Raw genomic sequence first — 19039 nt, 5'->3', positions numbered from 1 at the left:
TATGGTTGTGTAAACTCAGGTTGTATTTAATATGTGTAACATCATTCAGGATCTAATATGACTGGATTCAAGTCTTCCAAAGTCCTACTAATCACGTGTTCTTACACTTTCTTGGTGCGGCCACACGAGGGAAGTATAGACCTACCTAGAACCTGCCTGTCTTCAGTATATTCTGTCTGTATCTGTTTAAAATTAGGTGCCATAATAAAGATCACACATGATTATCTGCAGAATACTCACCATGAAGCAACATGTAGATTTGTGTCTTTTTTAATTTCAAAACTCTGAGCCACATCTGGCAACGTCAGATCCTTCTGGCATTCTCCCTGTGGTGCCTTAGTTTCAGTTCTTCTTTAATATGAATCTGTTTATGTTCTTACATAGCTGTTTATCATTTATTTATTCAATGATTGCATGTTAGTGACGTGAGAGGGGTCAAGACAAGACATCTTACCATGACATTCCACCTGTCAAATCCAATTTCCTGACAGTTTTGATGGGCCTTTCCAAAACAGAAACAGCTCAGCAGCACAGATTTAATTTTAATTTTCTTTCTAAAAGTCTGGGGAGTTTCCAATGTGCCTTCTTTTTTCTCCACTTATTCTAGGTATTTTATAAGCTTGTTCATCTGGATGCAAGCTGCAAACATCATTTAATGATTATGGTTTCTCCATGTTCTCTTTTGGTTTTGCTGCTCTGTCAAATATTGTAGCCCTGATGGACTCAGTCCCCTTTTACCATAAAGATTAGACTCTTTAGTATTCAGGCCAATATTTGTAATGAGAGCTACACCTTCCAGGAAATAGAGATCCAATATCTGATTTTAAACAGCATTGATCTTCTGCTCTAAAAGCAGCTTGCTGTGATATTTCCCTCTCTATTATATGCTGTCTTCCTCAGACAAGGACAAGAGTTTGAGAAAATCACGTAAAACCTTTAAATTAAAGAAATGTAATGGTTATTTAGATCTTGACAGAGATTCCTATTTTTTAGCTAGTTCTTGATTACAGGTTTGATATTGAAACATATTATCCATCTTAGCGTTTGTGCTATTATTGTTTCCTGCATTATCACTCTCTGCAGGTCATTTTTGGGGTCTTCTTAGGTAAAGGGTGCTTGTCACAGGCTTGCTGCATCTGGAACCAATACAGCTGTGCAGGATATCTGTGGGACCAGGGGGCTTGAAGGTTGTAGGCTGGGATGGGGGTGCTGAGGGGTGGGGCTAGTTGCTGCTTTGGCCCTAGGGGTCCTTGTGTCCCTGACTTCAAAATAGACTTGATTGCTAACAGCTGGCAGTCCTAACTCACCCAGTGTCAGAGCTCTCCTCTGATGTCAACCTTGTCAGTATCAAGGCCTGGACAATGCAGCCCCAGCAACGGTAAAGAGGAGGAGTGTGTCTGTGTGGAGTGAGATTCAGGGAATGACCTTTTTTTTATGACGCCTGTTTCCATAAATAATTTTCATTTTTTTGTCACGGAGTTGCTGCATGAAACACACACTGAAGAATGATATGAACACCATTAAGTTGAGTGCATGCTGAAAAGATGCTCTGCAATTACAATTACTAATCTTTCAATTAGTAAATCTGAATCATGGTGAGGAAACTGACAGAGCTATGCCCTACTATTCACTGCCATAATATAAGTAAATAGGACAGCAGCTCATTAGCATCTTTTATCATCCAATTACAAACTCTGCTCACCTAATTACCTCCAATCAGCAGGGAGAAGAAAATTATTGACTTCCTGGAGGACAGCAATCGGTCCGGACAAAAAAGGACAAAGTTGTTTTCAGTCACTTGCTGGAAGTGACTCAGGAAATTTAAACATAAGAGAGAGGAACTACTGTTTGGGTCTGTAAGAAATGGATTAGCACGTTATCACCTCACAGCATAGTCATCACACTGAGTTGAGTTATAGCCTTTACAAACTGTATTTTTAATCTCCAGCTGGTATATTGTTAACATTAGATATTTTGCTTGTTAAAACACTGGCTATCTGAATTTGCTATGTTAAGTGGTGAAATGTGAAAAGTGAAAAGTGTTCTGCTAGAGTTGTGTCACTTTTCCACATAGTTTGTTCTACCTACACAATCATGTCACTCTGTGAATTACGCTATTGAGTTTGTGACAGGAAAAAATAGGATATACTGTAATTTCTAAACAGCTGGAGAAACAATTATCCTTCTTCAGAGGATGAAGGGCACCCACTGCACAAGGTTGTCCTTATAGCAGAGCTATGCATCATTATTAGACAATTAATTACTCTGTCATCAACACCAGCAACACCATGATTCTACTGGGATTCAGTCCCAGATGTTTCCAACTCCACTTTGACACCACTATCCATAACTGGCGACCAATGAATCTTGTTTCAGGCTTTGACTAAACTTTTGCACAGAGTTGCTCAGGTTTACTTTTGCTTAGTTTTGAGCCTTTGAAATATGTCAGGAAAGGCCAGAAATAGCACAGGATAGGCCGCTGGGATGAGATTTTGTTTACAGACAGTGACAGGGATGTAGGATCTCTGTGCTCTGGTGCTGGATCTGAAGCCTCAGGGGTGTGCAGTACTGCTTCTGTTGCTGTTCGTGACGATGCAATACACACACATATAAAATAACATTAACATGCAGAGCAGTCTTATGTGCACATATACACACAAAACACATACATTATTTGCCTTTGTCTTTATCTTTAATACGCACACACAGCTTCCTCTCTTTCTAATCTTCCCCAATCTTCCCCTCATGATACAGAACCACAGTAACTGCGAAAATGCATGTTCGTTTCATTTCAACAGCAGCACAACAGCAGTATGAACCGTTTTTCCTATTGACTTTACCCACTGACTGCAAAGCAACTGTGTGAGGTCAGTCCAAACTGATGTTAGAGCACAACCAAAACCACATGATGTTGTCTTGTTTTTACGTTAAGCAATTTAGCAATCAGTTTAAGTAACTGTGCTGCCCTTAACACTGGGGTCAAGCCAGGTTACAGATGCCAGGCCATACCAGAAGCCCCACCATCATGACATTTTTACACTTTCATCAAGGGCAGCCCTTGAAAAAAAAAAAACAACTAAGAAATAACCACAGTGCAATATTGACAAATTCTGTTTAATATTGTGTGATACTCTTCTCTTAAAATACAGTCTTTTCTGAGGTAGACCATTACAGTTCAAGAACATTATTATCATTTTTAAAACAGACGTCAAAAAAGACATGAAATAAATACTTTCATGTACAATATGCTGCAAAAATGAGGTAGAAATGGTTACGAAAATGTACAATAACCAAGAAGGAAGTTACTGTGATAATAGATCCAGATATGTAAAAAAAAAATAATTAAAAAAAATAAAAGCTTGTTTTGTTGGACAAACTGTTAGAAGCAGTGAGAAGAACAATAAATCAAAATGTTACAATTCTTGATACCTCTAAATCATTAATTTGCAGTGTCATTAATTAATTTTGTAATTACATGTGAATAATCGCTTGCCTTATTGTGATGGTGAGGCAGACGTTGCTTCAGATTCTGAGACAGTGGCTTATTGATTGATCTGGCTGTATGGCATGGCTGAAGCCACCAGCTGGAGAGGGAAGGCTGCACCGTGATATAGGGTTGCTGGACATCAATCAAACCACTTCCACTCCAGAGAAATCAGTCTAAGAGAGGGGGAAAGAGGGTGGTGGGATGGGGAGAGGATACTACACCACATGGCCACCGGGGCTCATGCCCAGGGGGCAATCCAATCTAATGGGATTGCACTGGGTAGAAAGAAAAAGAGCAAAAGAATGATGAGGGAGGAAGGGAGAGACAGAAGAGGGAAAAGGCAGTAGGAAATATTACATCATGCTCTGGTTGCCTCTTCAGGACCATGGCAACAGTCTAACATGAATGACCTCTGTACTTGCAGTCCAGTTACTGGGTTTTTCCAGCTTGTTAAAACAGAAGCAAAGTAAAAGGAGAGATATTTCTGGATTGTCTATATGTTGGGTTCATCTACAGTATTTAGCATGGATTAATGTAAATGCAATAACTTCAACTTTTTTGACTTTGGGAATTGCTGAAAGCTACATATAAAAACATGTTTTTCATGTATGTGTATGTTTGATGTGTTTTTGGAAGGTATTTTGTGCTCTGATGTTCACTGCGTACATATGTATGATTGTGTGTTATATTTACAATTTAAAATGATATTCTGCAGCTGTAAAACTATAAACAGCAAACATGCATATACAGGATATGTAAACACTACATAACAGAGATTTTCACGCAGTTTGTCCAACAAAAAAGGAATATTTTCTGTATTCTAAACAGCATTTCTTGAAGACAATCATCACTCCACCATTAACTAAAAAATAAAGGTTAAAAGAACAGAAAAGAAAGTTGTTTTTATATATTCATATATAATAATACATGGATTTATGGCATCAAATATCCTTTGAAATACCTGAATTACATTCAATGTTACTCTTTGTAGAATATTCAAGTTTCTCCCCCGAGGTAAAAGCCCAGCTGCAGTGGGTATTACAAAACTGTCAGGTTTCTCCTCGCTCCTTTATCTCGCTCCATGCCACTTTCTACTAAGACCCTAAGATTACATACATTCTTTATTTCATATTTCTGAGGTAAAGAAATTCTTCCTGAGCATTTTAAACAAGACTACATACTAAAAAACACAAAAGGAGAACGCAAAATAGAAAACAGGAGAAACTGGATGTGCAGGTGGATTAAGTGTTTTTCTGTTTTTCTGCAGTCTATAAGGAATGTGAGATCATGAACAAATATGGAATATATATGGAAGTTAAAGACAACCATCCAGAAATAGTTAAGCTGTGTGTGAATTGTAACATTTTATGTGTGAGCATTGTACTGTTAGTGGGTTAAATGTGTTTTACCTGCTATGTTTTACATGAAAAGCTAAACTGCTGGGAAGGACAGTGACATCTTATATTAAATTCTGCTCTTCTGTCAGAATAGTAAGGGCTATCTGTTGTGTATAGATTTGGTTTGAAGCTATCATGAACACTAATATGCTGTGCTTTTGAGGACCAGTCTTGTTTTGAGATATGTAATAGCACAGTTGATTATGTATTTGGTTTGACGTGTTTTTGGTCAAAGACTGTGGTTTGCTGAAATGATCCCTAACCTTACATACTGCACATTTAGTGACAATCCAATGTGTAAATCAACATTAACATGGAAGTGGATTGGCAATAAATAGGATCCTGAGATTAGCAATCAAAGAGGGCATTTTCTAAACTTTGATTATCCACAATCTTGGACCAAGTCACCTCGCAAACAAATAACTGATTTTGTCCTAGACCAAGGCTAATCAGGATCTCTGAGCATATCTAAGTAGATATTGGATGTTCCCATTGGCCAAAGGATACACTACCCCTCTTCAACAAGACCTATTCATCTTTCTTGTCTTTGGGAAAAATAAAATAGTGAGGATATTCATTGCAAAAGAAAAACAGCACACCATGGCATGCTTCTGCTAGTAAAGAAACTGTCAGTTCCCCCATATCATTGAGCTTCTCTGAGAATTTTGGCTGCATAATTTGTAATTACAAAACAACAAAACATTCCCAAGGCTCGCAATGTCAAAACAAAGACAGGTTTGTAGTGCAGTCCAAGTGCAGTGACCGGCTGCTTTCTCAGTGGCTATACATCTTGCTCCACTCTATACAAGTGTCCAGTTCTTTTGTGGTGGTGTGTGGGCGCACCTTGCAGAAGGCATTCTCAAAGTCTGTGAAGGCTGGCGGTTTGGAGGATGTGGACAGGCCATGCATGGCCCCACCAGGTGAGGACGCTGAGGAGAATGCCTGCTGGCCAAGCTGCAGCAGCTCCCACACTGAGAAGCCCTCAGTGCGCTGCAGCACAGCATTCAGCTCTCTCTCACTCAGGCTGCAGCCTGTGGGCGACAGCACCTGCAGCAGCACCTGCCTGCGCATAGCCACATCTGGCAGGCCAATGTAATATCGCTTGGCAAAGCTCTGATGCACTACATCTTGCAGTAGATCTGGCCTGCCAGTGGCACACACAAAAATCACCAGACCTGTGGTCCCCACCCGGGCTTTCTCCAGGGTGGTCAACAGTATTTGCCTTAAACCCTCCTCTTCCATGGCCTCTACCTGGCTGAGCAACACCACTGAGGGCTGCCGTGCCCCTGCCACCTGCATCAGAGACCCCAGAATGTGCTCTGCCTCAGCCTTTCCTTTAGAGGCTAGCATGGCTCCACTTAACCGGTAGAAGGACGCTCCAAGCTGTGAAGCCAAAGAACGAGTCAGCGTCGTCTTACCCCCTCCCTGGGGGCCAAACAGCAGGACAGTTCTTGGTGGTCGTACCACTTGACTGGGCCTCAACACGGGCCACAACACGTCCTCCTCAAGAGCGGCCTTGATGTGGGTGAGTCCAGCCAGCTCGCCCCAGCCCAGGGCTGGGCTGCAGTCCAGTAACTCCCCATTGACAAAATCTGGATTCTTCATAGTCTCAATAGGTGGACCACACAGTGGGGGGCGTTTTGGGGGCTGGGAGTGGAGCTGCTGCTGTTGGGTGAAGCCCTGTTCTGCCACACCATTCTCCCCTGTCATGCCTGCCGGAGGACTGTATTCTCCTGCTGTCCCATACTGAGGAGACACTAAGGGCTGGGAAGAGGGCTTAGTGGGCTTGAAGGTTTGAGGGTCTGTGCTGCCTGAACTGCTGAAGCCATTTCCCCGGCACTCTGTTTTGTCATTTACACTGTAGGGTGAGTTTCCCCCAGACTTCAAGGGGTCGTAGCTATATTTTCTGTAACGAGAGCTATCCCCACCCTCATCCTCTTCCACACTCATCTCAAATGCTTTTCTTTTTAATGTCCCTCCAGACTCAGATGTCCCAAGATTCGTGCTCTGGTAACTATAGCTGCCTCCTACAACTGTGGGCCTCGAGGGAACCAGCGTAGGGGCTGGTAAACCTGAGGACAGGTAAGTTGCAGAGGCGTGGCTGTAGCTGGGGGCAATGCTGGTCTGGGGAGGGTATGTGCTATGGGGATAGTTATAGACAGGTGTAGTAGGGCTATAGCTGGGCACCAGAGTGGGAGTGGATTGGAGAGTATGGAGGGAGACAGGGGGAAGTGCTACATTGGGTTGGGGACAGTACCCTGAGGAAAGATAGGTGCCATTGTAAGATGGGTACTCGCTGGAGGCACTGCAGGAGCTGCTCCCACTGTAGCCAGAGTCTGAGAGGTTACTGTTAACCACTGACACACTGCTAACCCCTGGAGGGCCTGCAGATGTGGCTACTGTCTTGGAACCTGAAAGACTGTCATGGCCTCCAGGAGGCACCAGGGAGTAGGGAGCATCAGTGCTATGCGTCAGTGGCCAGGGCTCCAGTTCAGTCTTCTGGCCGTTGAGGCCCCCAAATGCCCCTGGTTCTGGGTACGTGCCTACAGTAGGTGGCCGGTCATATGGTGAATCCAACACGCCAGCGTACTTCTCAGCGTAGCGCTTTAACAGGTTGGAAGCTGTTAGGGCAGAGATGTCGTCATTGGCCCAAGCATAGTTGTAGGAGCTGCGGCTGCGGCCAGAGTAGAACTCTGACTTGTGGGCTGGAGAGGAGGTGGTGGAGGAGACGTCCAGGTGCTGCTCAGGCCACTGGCTGAGAGGCTGGGCATGCTCTGGGTTCCAGTGCATCTTTAACAGGCCTGACAAAACACACAGAGAAAACATAGCGATTACACTCCTATTACAATTACAGATAAAAATAGAATAACAATGGTATAGCAGTGATTATATCTTTGGTAGAAAACTGAGCTGCACTGCTTCCTGGTAATGGGATGAAACACCATACAGGGTCTTTCTTTGACTCCTTTCCCGTAACTCAAAAAAATGAGAAGTTTTTTTTTCTATCTAGATTTTAATGATCAGTGAAATAAGTTCCAAGTTCCAAGGATGCTAAAACATACAAAAAGTCACATTACTGATGCTTTGTTAAATTTAAATGTCTTTAGTCTCTAGTTTTGCAATGTTAACCCTAAAATTTTAATTTGACCTCTGACACTGCAGATTACATATAAAATCAAAATTGTTTACCACAAAAGATCAGAACTCACAAAGATACAGGCGCAGTATTCTGTTTTTGTTTAGTACAACATGTAGATCTATTTAACCATAGTGTAACAGTAAAAGGTTTAACACCATCCATCGTTTACTTCCACAGAAGACAAGACCAACTGATAAGACTGATAAGACATCAGGGATGATTGTATCTGTGACTGTTTTCTTCACTATCACTCCTATCTAAGTAGTCAGTGACAAGAAATTAGCTTTTTCTTTTTGGAAAGCAATCTTTTTCAGTTACCATTATGTATGGCAGCAGAAGGGGCTCTGATTTCCGCAGGAGGGAGCGGGAAGTAAAGGGGATGTGGAGGGACGAAGAGAAAGCTACAGAAAGAAAGAGAGTCAAAGCAGATCAGTAGGTTGGACGTGTTGTTTAGCAGTTTCCCAACCTGCGCTGAAGTCGCGATAAGATCCCACTACGATTCCCACTACTATGAGCATCTGCAGGTCTCCCAGAGGAGCTATTGTTATCTCCCCATGCATGTTCCTCTGAATGCATGCTTTCTCATCCCTGCACCCCCAACTACCACCCACCAATCCACCCACCCAGCGTACACCACAGTTCCAAAAGCCCAGTGGCCGGCTGGACAGAGGGAGGGAGGGAGGGAGGAAAGCGAATAAGTGTGTGTGTGTGTTTGTGTGTGCGGACAGTGTGAGGGCAGAGTGAGAAAGGAAGAAAGGAAAAAAAGAAGGGGGTTGGGTTTGGAATTGCAGCATAGTGCACTATTCACCAGCACAGTCTCCCATGTCAGATTGGGAAAGTGGAATGTCTGTTCCTCAGGCCGCCTTCAACAGCACAGACTGAAATCTGATTGATCATGGCTGCGACACACAAAGCACCTTAATGGATTAATTGTTTCCCAGCATGTCCTATAATGCAAATGTCATCTTTTCAATGAAATATTCAAATTACATTGCATTTGAAATGTGTGGAACATGCATATACAGCATAGTTTAACAAGTCCTTTAGGGCTGCCAGTAATTATTATTTTCATTATCAATTAATTTGTTATTATTTAATTAATAATTTTGAAAATGAAAAATGCCTCAGAAAATCCAATGTACTGTAGAGCAAAAGGTGTCCAAGAATATAACGTTTACTGTCAGTGAAAACCATCAGATCCTTAGATGCAATGCTAGATAAAGCAAACATTTGGCATTTTTGTATTAAAAAATGTTAAATTTAACTATCAGGAAAGGTGCAAATTAATTTTCTGTTGCTGAACCAATGGCTTAATGAACTAATTACTGCAGCTCTAACCCTAAACCCTGCCTATATGAGAAATGCATCTGCTAATTTTCAACATTCTCCTGCCCATTTTATATGGTGCGTCTGAATGTTGACTGTGCAGTTTCACATCCAGGAAGAATATGTTTAACCACATATATCACAGTACAATAGCTATAGAATTGTCTTTTTCATGAATACTGGCCGTACATCTTGCTCAGGCATTAGCTTGACATTCCACACATAGCTTGGCATTATTGAACTGTCACAATTTACCCCGAGGTGGAGACTACTTAGGCCAGAAACAGGGAGGTAAAAGGGAATATGGCACAAGCCGTCATTGCTGGTCTCTCAGCCTACCCTTCAGTGGATGCCTGATGATTCATTATTCATGGCTGTCTGTGTGTGTGGAGCCAGGCTTCTTATTGCCATTTAAATCAAATCTCAATATCCATAGGCTGTGATTCTGCTGCAGCACCCTCATACTCTCACTCACTCCTAAACTTTAGCCTCTTTCTTTATCGGCTTTCCAAACCTCCCTGTGTGTGTTTTCAGATTACGTCCGTTATTTATTCAGTCAGATGAGACCAGCAGACCAGATGGCCCTTGGATTATCATGTCCTTCATATTTAAATCCACTGCCTCAAGTTACCAAAGCCCAAACCAGTTAAAGTACTTTCCTAAGCCTGTAGCCAGCACACACAGCCATTACAGCAAAATATATTATAACACTCTCACACTGTTCAATTGTATTTTTACAAGCACGCTGAAGACATTGACTTGTCCACACCCAGATTGCTGTGGTCCAACTTCCAGGTCTTTGCCCGGGCTGTAGAAACTATATATGTCCTGTAGGCCCTTCCCATCTGCAGCCCTAATAATGGGGCCTGTGTGTGACAGAGATGGATGAGAGCCCAGGGGAGCTCATAAAACCTTCAGTGGGGAGGGAGGGATGGAAGAAGGGAGGGATGGAAGGAGGGAGGGGAAGGAGTGGACAGCAGGCACTTCGTCCTCTCCAAGAGGACTGGGGCAGACATAAGAGTACCCACTGAGGCGGGCTATCTGCTGTCCACTCCATCATCAGTGTAATACAGAACGGACATCTCATTCACTCCCCCACCCCATCCCAGCAGCTGCCCATACCTGGAGAACAAATACACTTTTAAATCTGACAGTAATAACTTTCTATAGGTCTTAAATAAAATTAGACTCTAAAATTCACACTGAGTTAGATGAGTGATATGCTGTCACTCACCCCTGATGAACACAGCAGGGTGGCAGTGCAGTTTAGCCCTTTTCATGTAATAAGATCTTGCCTTCTGCTGGATTGTGGTTTTTAAGAGCAGTAGCACTCCAAGATAAACTGTGCAAGCTCTAATCTACACTTCTGCTTAAATCACGGCCATAATGAAGATTAATTCACTAGAGAAGAAAGGAAGAAAGCTAAGATTAGAAGTAGGACAATGTGTGTGCAAACATTAGATTAGTTGTAATTTAGATTTCAGCCCAAATATACGCTCGGATAATATGTAAAACTGCTTTGTAAACCAGTCATGGGGGGAATTAATATAGTTTTATTTATTTATTCATTTAACATCACAGAAACATTATTTAACATCTATTGCTATGACAAAATTAAACAAGCAGGTGACTGGGCTGCTTTTCTGTTGCCTTGTGGTCTTACTTGTCTGGAAGGAGGTTGATAAGCACCTCGTGTGTATGCACATGAAACTTCTCACTGTTTGTGTGTGTGCTCTTGGCCCCAGGAGAGACAGATGTTCTTCTGCTGACCGCCTTACTGTCTGTGCAGCCATTGTGGCGTACGGCTGTCCAGCAGACGTGCACTGCTCGGACAATCCAGTTTGCCCTGAGACAAAGCCTGAAGGATCCTATTGTCAGGGGCCTGTCTAATTATGGAAATCTTATTAATCTATTCAGCAGCAGCCCACTGACAGCTTTTGTGTCCGCCTGGGATTTATTGAGGAACCTGTGTGAGCTGCCTCCTATTGTAGGAGTGCATGATTAAGACAGTGGCATGGCTCTCTTCAGCAGAACCCAAATTTATTTTGAGAAGGTCCCAAAATTAAAATTAAAATTAGACCACTTCTAGCTCAGTGGGAAGTGTTAGGTTAATTTGTGATTTCTGTCTTCTGCCATGTTGACTAGCTGAAACTGGATAGCTTTTGGTCCATAAAGGCCATAAAGGCTGGTATTTCTCTGTACTACTCTGTACTGTGTTGAGGTTTCCTATAAAAGAAGAAACAGTCAGTGAAGTGAAACGTTGTCTTGGCAGAAAGCCCAGAGATGGAAGGCTCCAGTGCTGTTTCACAGCTCCCCTGAGGTTGCTTTCCCCTTCTCCCTTCCTGGCACTTTTGTTTTCCCTGCCCCAAGGAATAAAATGGACACGGATACAACAAGCCTTCTGGGACAGTGTGCTATTAAACTGTGTGATTGTGAAGCATCTCCTTGTAAACAAGAACACTTGGATCAATCCAATCAGTGCTCTATACAGGGTTGAGCTTTACCCCCACCCACCAACTAGAGAAAACAACCGACATCTCCACTCTATCATACACCTCTTTACAGAAGCACAATTTAGGTAGGGCAATTGCTACGAAAACCTACATGTCCTGTATATGTTTCCCCAATAATTTCAAATAAAACAAAATTAATACCAAGAGCTATTACTATGCAGAACTGCAGAAGGTTGGTTATTTGCAAAACATTGCTTGGCCTTTAAAAAACATACTGAACCAAGAGAAGAAGGCTATAATTGTGAAAAATCATTTTCTGTGTAGAATTTTAACTGTGATTTTACAAGTCAAAGCTGAAACTGTGAGAAGCTCATTCAACAAGTAAAACATGTTGAAAAAAAATCTTAACACACAGTTTAATTTTGCACCAAAATTCTTTAAATTCTTCCAAAAAAATTGTGGAGAGGGCAGTGTCTATTTCTTTCTTCTGAGAATGCTGCTCTAGCTAATGTGCAGACAACATTTCAGAAACAGCCACTTTAAAGAGCTTGTAATGGATGCACTCAGAATAGAAAGGACGCACCCATACCAGACAGGAATGATGGGCAGAAAGTAGAGAAATGTGACAGACACTGCATTTGCACTGATGAAACACAAGCATGATGCTCTGATGACTCCATCTGCTGTTATGCATTCAGCAAGCGCCAGCTGATCAATGCCTTATTGGATGAAACTCCTACTTGGTGGACAGAAATATGTAAAAGAAAATATCTTTCTTCTGGAATCTTTAAAACACTACTGATCATTTTAAATAAATATGTCCAATAAACTGTCTCACCAAGAAATGCTTCAGTTGACCAAGAGCAGGGTTTGGTGTGCAAAGCAAGAACCACCAAGATTTAGTTTTGTTTATCTACACTGTCTTTCACTTTTGAGGCCTTTAAGTCGTCTCTTCTCAAGTTTACTCTGACTTATGACACTAATATCGAGCAGGACATTCTCACTAGGTTGCAGTCGTCCTACTGCTGCATACTACCTGTGATAAAAACAGCAATCTGAGAGGCTGACCACATTTTACAGTGTGGCAGGTGGACAATCTCAGAATGTTCTCTCACTTCGATATGAAATACACATTTTATCAGATCCTTCACACTTTATATCAAAATATTAAAAGGTGATGAATTCCTCTCACATTGTATGATACTTTACTCATGTTACAAATGTCAAGTGACTTCATACAATATTATCGCACAGATGCTGAATAGCTTCTGTGAGGTATTGCCAAAAAACTGTTGCAGGAAGTGTAAGGTCAGTACTTGAGACCCTTCCCAAACTGCCTTAAGACATGGGTTAATAATGTGCACGCTGGACAACAGGGATGGTAATTTATCAGCCATGTATAATTGGGCATTGCTAAGGAAAATTATTATAAATCTGTACGTTAGTCACAGGGCTGCTATCAATCAAAAGAAACACAATCCCACACTCCCCTCTGCTTCTCACTCCCTCTGGCTCATCTGCTCCGTCTTTCATGGCCCTAAAAAAATGTAATAACAGAAGAGTACGAGAGCTCTGGTGGGGAGTTTTCACACCTGCTGCCCAGAGCATGAGCAGACGCAGCTCTTTTCAAACACGCCTCACCAGCCCAGTCCCAAGAGGAAGGAGTTCGTCTCTTGCAGTGGCATTGAGGGATGTCCTCTGTGTGTGTTACTCTCTCCCCTGATCGCTGTATCTGCCTCTTTCTAGAGCTATCTGTACTCCATGTATCAGAATGACAGTCTGATTTACTCTATTTTCTGTTTCGTCCCCCTTTGGGAATGTTTCAGGCCAGCTGTCAGAATAGTTTTTGTCAGAGTGTGCTGCTAATATGATTTTATTAGAAAAGGACAATATGACAACACTGTACTGTGAAGAATAATAAAAGCATAGCATCCTTTTTTGTAATAAAATATTGTTAAAATTAACAATTTCAAGTTATAAACAGTTGATAAATAAAACAGAAAAAATATATGGTAAATCTACACATATATTCTTTTTAGCAGAAGAATATTCAATTTCGTTAAGTTGTTGTTTTGGATAGAAGCAGTAGCCAAACTACCAGATGATATTTGTTAAACTTTCTATTATTAATTGATTAATTTCTAATGAATTTCTAATGATAAAAAAGCAAATTCCCATCTGAGATCATGCTCATTTTACGGCCCTTTTCTCAACGCTTCCCAAAACAAGCTAGCCTCCAGAATAATTGCTGGATGCATCACTTCATGCTCGTAATTTTAGAAACAACTCCCCATCCCCCGTTCCTGCTAACGCACGTCCACAAATGGCAGGGCCCCGTACGCCCCCACCTCCCTTTCAAGAAAAACAGGGTCCCTATTTTCTGTGACTGCAGGCTGGCTTTAGGCCATTGTGTCCACTAATATATCAAAGAACAGCTGTCCTAAAGCTCTGTGATGACCAATCACCCCTTCCATCTGTCTCACTCACCCAATCTCTGCTCTATCTCCCCCTCTTCAGCTCTTTTTCCTTGCAATCTCCTACTTTCCTGACTTTCTCTGCTTCTCCACCTCTCTTATCCCCTCCATTCCCAGCAAGCATGTTGCATTCCTTCCTTTTTGTCCAAATCCCCTGGCCCCTCTGTGCTCCCAGCTTATACTCTTAGCAGCAGCTCTGTGATTTGTTGTTTTCTGTTAGTACACAACAAAATTAAAGAAAGCTCAAAATATTAAACAGTCACAGTCACCACTGTGGCAGCATATTTTCTGATTGCTGCACTACAAACACCTAACAGCATAATATTTAAAGAATGTTATTTCTCAAGCGTAGTGATTTACTAATTAGCTGCAATGGTGTGAAAGACGTTGTGTCTCATTGTCAAGACCTGAATTCTGCTGCCTCAGGAATCTAGTGAAGTGTTGCCATCTAAATGAGCCTCACCATGCTGCTTCTTAATTGGGCCCTTACTGGGAGCAGAGGTCTCCTTAATGAGCTGATGAACCCTTGGAGAGACAGAGCACAGGACTAGTGGACTCAAAGGGCCCTGGGTCCCTAACCTTCTTTGGCTCATACAAACATACACACACATACACACAACCACCCACACACACTGGGGGCTAATTAGAGCCCATTCACACCCTGCACTAATGATCCCAGCTCTTATTCACACACACTCAAGCAGGCTGTGTGTTTACTCAAGGGCCTCACAGAGCTCTCCAAAGCAGCACTCATACAGTGATATACATTGGCATGGTCCTCCAAGTTGTTCCTTGAAGGACAAGGATGAGATTCTTTCTTTTTTCTATACAAACTGCCCCATGACTTAGCCAAGTCATTCACAAAGACACTTACCCAAAATACAAAAACAGAGCGAGAGAGAAAAAGGAGAGGGAGAGGGGTCAATCAGAGGAGAGCTATAAAAACTGTCAGATCTGGACTCCTGTGTGTAATTGCTCTGTGTGTGTCTGTGTGCATGCGAGCTGTTTTAAAAGAAAAGGTATCGCTACTCCAGTGGGGGCCCCCAGCAACAAGAGTTAGGGCACTCCTGGGTTGGCGGCCTGGGACTGATTTAAGAGTGTGTTTGAAGTGCAGATTACAGATTCTTTGCACCAAATCCCTCCAGGAGTATCCATGGCCCCTGGAATCTCTCTCAGGTTTCTTCTCAGGTCCGGCAATGGCCGCTCACCCCCACTTCAAGTCCTCTGAACTGTCCGGAGACAAGGACCAGGACCGGACACACTGAAGAAGAATACTGCATGAATGCATCCATGCACCTAGAGCAGTCAGAAGTAGCGTTGGGAAGCAAGAATGCACCACATTCCCACAAAGTGAATTCTGACATGAAGGTGAGAGTCTTTGCAGCCTTTTGCTCTTCTGCTCAACAGAATCATGACTACAGTCTTTAACTAAAAGGCCCTGAGCTACAGTGTCACCAGCAAGCACAGGGGTGTGTTTATGTGTCACTGGTCTGAGAGTAAACAGCACGACTACCTAACACTGCTGTGTGCACTCATACGATCCCTCTGTCTATATGCACACACACTAGCAGGCTGTTCTGAAAGTGTCCCAACCCTGCAGAAAACACTGCAGAACAGAGCTGCTCTGTATGTGAAAAACCATCAAGTTGTTGAACAGAGCAGATGAAAAGTTGCATTGTGTGCCCTAATCATAAAAGCTAATCACGCACAAAGGCCAGTGCATAATGTACCGGAAGATTCCCATGAAGGACCAGCAGTGTGCCTCCTCTGAAGGCATGCTGACTATTCCACCAGTAGTTTGTGACATTCTTGGACGTGCTGTCCAATGCAGTAGCACTGAGTGTGATCGGACTATATGGACTAGCAGTGTACAGGGGCCTGATGGGACAACCAGTTAAAAAGTAGCTATAAACAACTTTTATATAACTTTTAATAGGAAAATACATAACTTGTTCTGGGAGAATTGACATTAAAATAAACCAAGAGCCTCTTGTGAGAGGACATTTCATAAGAAGACATAAGGTCAAATATCTATTCTAAATCCCATTCATCTGATGAGCTGCCGAATCATAACATTGGCTATTTCAAGGGTGAAATTTACCGAAAGCAACCAGTGTCATGGTAACTGTCAAACATCCGCTTTAGTCAAGCTATTTTGTCCAGTTTGAATCCACACACCTACACGCTGCCTCTGCAACCCAACTTTTGCATGCAAGAAAAAAAATCCAACTCCAAATTACAAAGTAATATTTTTAAATGAACCATTCTCTTTGATTTCTTCCTCTTTCCTTGTAACACATGCTTATAATACTCTTTTGAGGTGAGTTAAAGAGCTGGGAAAAAAAGGCTCTTGAGGTCGAGGCTACAGAAGCAGCCCCATGCTGGCTAGCAAACAATGCTATTTTGGAGAGCCAGAGTGGTGGACTCAAATGAAACCTGGTAGGTGGGTGCAAGGGGGGCGTGAGCAAACTGGACACATCAGTTATTAAGTCAGCATTGATGGAAGAAAAGGGAGTTTAGGAAGCACAACGTGTGGTGCTAAGTATTGAGCTGAGCCTGAGCTTGGTTTCTGCTGCTTATACCATCAGTCTCCCTCTGTCCCTCTCCAGTCACCCATCAGTGTCTTCTGCCTGGTGATGAAACATTCAGACAAGGCCCGTGCCAAGTTTAAGATTTCCGTAGTACATATGAAGCAAAAGGTCAAATTTCTGAACTGAACATTGTCACTGTTACCTGCATATTTTCCTTCTGTTTGCAATCTACAGAACATCAGTCCACCTGTGCTTATTTTTGGAGTGGAGTCTCATTGATTCAGGCAAAGTCCAACTAAGTCAAGTGGGGCTGTTTGGTGAGGCATGCAGCAAGGTTGGGAGAAAGATGGGCGTAATGTACTCACTATAGGGGACAATAGGACTCAGCATTCTGTGGAGCTGGTCTCAATAAGGAGGAATGCTGTTTTGTGAATGCCAGCTAAGGTTAGCGTCTGTCCGGCTGTAGTCCATCGCTGGTATGAGTTAGCACTGACAACACAACAGCCCTGAGAGAGAGAGAGAGACAGAGAGAGAGATTGTGAGAGGTGAGGCAGTTACAAGCTGCTGCACAATGTCACACATCAACCAAACCTTTCACGCAAAGTTCACACACAGTATATTAGAATTGCTGACCAACCTGAGAGCAGTATCAGTGTAACAAAAACAGTTTACACACACTCATGTACACACCCAGTCTGACAAACGGACGCTCACAAGCGTATTCATTATAAGCAGGCATTAAGCTGATTGTGACGCTGCATCCAGGCTCTAAAGAGGGCTTTCTAAATCTGCCTCACAAAAAGACTCATGCATGCCATTGCTCTGTGTGCTGGGGCAATAAAGACTCCATTCTTAGGAGACCAAACACTTTTTGAGCCACATAAGCAAAATGCAGAGAAACCTTTCAAGTCATCGCAAAAAATGAAAGCGTTAGATTTTTAATTGTACTTCAAATTCAACTATGTCTGTCTATTTAAAAAATAAGAACCGCTATACTGGTTTTAAATGTTTTAATCATCAACAAATTAAAGGCAGTTTAATCCTCCAATTTCTATTGTTTCAGCCTGATATAGAGTAAATGAGAAAACGCACAAGATAATTTGTTTAATAGCATCCTTTTTTTGTTATTTTTCTATTCAGTTTACACAAAATCATCATTTCTATCCACGTCTGTGCTGAGCAGTTTATAGTGTAAAAACCATAGTCAAATAACTGTAACTGTTTTTCAGTTTCAAAAATCTCTCAGAACATTTAAATCACAAATAAACGTGAAGGTTTCTGCAAAATACAGTGAACCTCTAAAAAAGGAGGTTATATCGGCAAAAATAAATAAAGAGTCACAAATATAACACAAATTCAGATCACCCTAAAGCCACGTTATGGAGCATTTCTTAACAGAGATTCAGGCTATTTTAGTGTGTGGAAAACAAAACAATGCAGTTACTAGTTTACATTCACCTATGTACCATTATGAACATATGGAGGAGAAATTATGCAATGTCCACACGGCTGCCCCTGGACACCAACAGGCTTCATGAACACTGCTTCCAACTATTCCTCTCTGCTGACTGACAGTCAACTTTATACACTAGGCCCAGAATAACTACTCCACAGCAGCAAACCACAGCTTCCAGTTAAAACAATCACATCTCTGTCCTTGCACAGTTCACAGAGAGAGAGGTTGAAAGTAGAAGGAAGAGTTAAAATGCTTAGTTAGCTCAGGGAAATAGCTTATGGTCAGTGGCCAAAAAAACAGAGCTGCTATAACACGCTCAGCTCCGGTCCTTTCACAACTCTTCAGCCGAGCCTAGTCAAATATGAGATCACCACAGATATGCAGAGAAGACAGACAGCCTTACCTATTCATGCCTGCATGTCCTCCATCAGATCTGAAAGCGCTAGGATAATCCCTGGAGCAGACCCGACTGTGTGTGCACTGCTCTGCTTTTTTCCACATATGGGACACAACTCCTCTCTCTTTGGCCAGTGACAACAGTGTGAGCACTCCCCTCCCCCATGGATCTCCCATCCCCCTCTGACTCCCCTCCTCTCTCTCTTTATGCCCAAAGAATTTAAGTCGAGAGAACGAGAGTGAGGGAGAATGAGGGGAGGGTGGGGGACTGACCAATAGTGCCCTGAAGGATAACGAGAGAGGACACTGAAGCCTGGAAACAAACCACAGTGGTTAGAGGGAAATGACCAGGGTAATTAAGATAGAGCTGGAGGCACAGT

The 19039-nt window shown here is 42.4% G+C and overlaps 1 protein-coding gene across 6 annotated transcripts; it reads right to left on the bottom strand.

Moving 5' to 3' along the window:
• Positions 1–3123: 3123 nt before the first annotated feature.
• fignl2 (fidgetin like 2) lies at positions 3124–18813 on the bottom strand. 6 transcript variants are annotated; one of them, XM_026332970.1, is made up of 4 exons: positions 17010–17165; positions 16859–16906; positions 8342–8424; positions 3124–7685 (listed from the first exon to the last, which is right to left on the bottom strand). In XM_026332970.1, exon 4 carries the CDS (start codon positions 7672–7674, stop codon positions 5659–5661), a length of 2016 nt encoding a protein of 671 aa, XP_026188755.1. In that variant the 5' UTR covers positions 7675–7685; positions 8342–8424; positions 16859–16906; positions 17010–17165; the 3' UTR covers positions 3124–5658. The 6 variants fall into 6 exon arrangements, with proteins under 6 accessions (XP_026188755.1, XP_026188753.1, XP_026188756.1 ...); XM_026332968.1 differs by lacking the exons at positions 8342–8424; positions 16859–16906; positions 17010–17165 and adding exons at positions 17173–17313; positions 18667–18813; XM_026332971.1 differs by lacking the exons at positions 16859–16906; positions 17010–17165 and adding an exon at positions 17173–17290.
• Between the last annotated feature and the right edge of the window lie 226 nt (positions 18814–19039).

Source organism: Mastacembelus armatus, chromosome 7 (assembly GCF_900324485.2).
Source record: "Mastacembelus armatus chromosome 7, fMasArm1.2, whole genome shotgun sequence".
Classification (NCBI taxonomy): Eukaryota; Metazoa; Chordata; class Actinopteri; order Synbranchiformes; family Mastacembelidae; genus Mastacembelus; species Mastacembelus armatus.
This window is presented reverse-complemented; position numbering and strand designations above follow the sequence as displayed.

Bases quoted from the DNA above. Each gene is read 5' to 3' on its own strand.
- fignl2 (XM_026332967.1), bottom strand. From the start codon at position 10,629: ATGAAAAGGGCTAAACTGCACTGCCACCCTGCTGTGTTCATCAGGG. The intron at 7,686-10,583 runs GTGAGTGACAGC...GTGTTTTGTCAG, and splicing joins CCCTGCTGTGTTCATCAGGG to GCCTGTTAAAGATGCACTGG.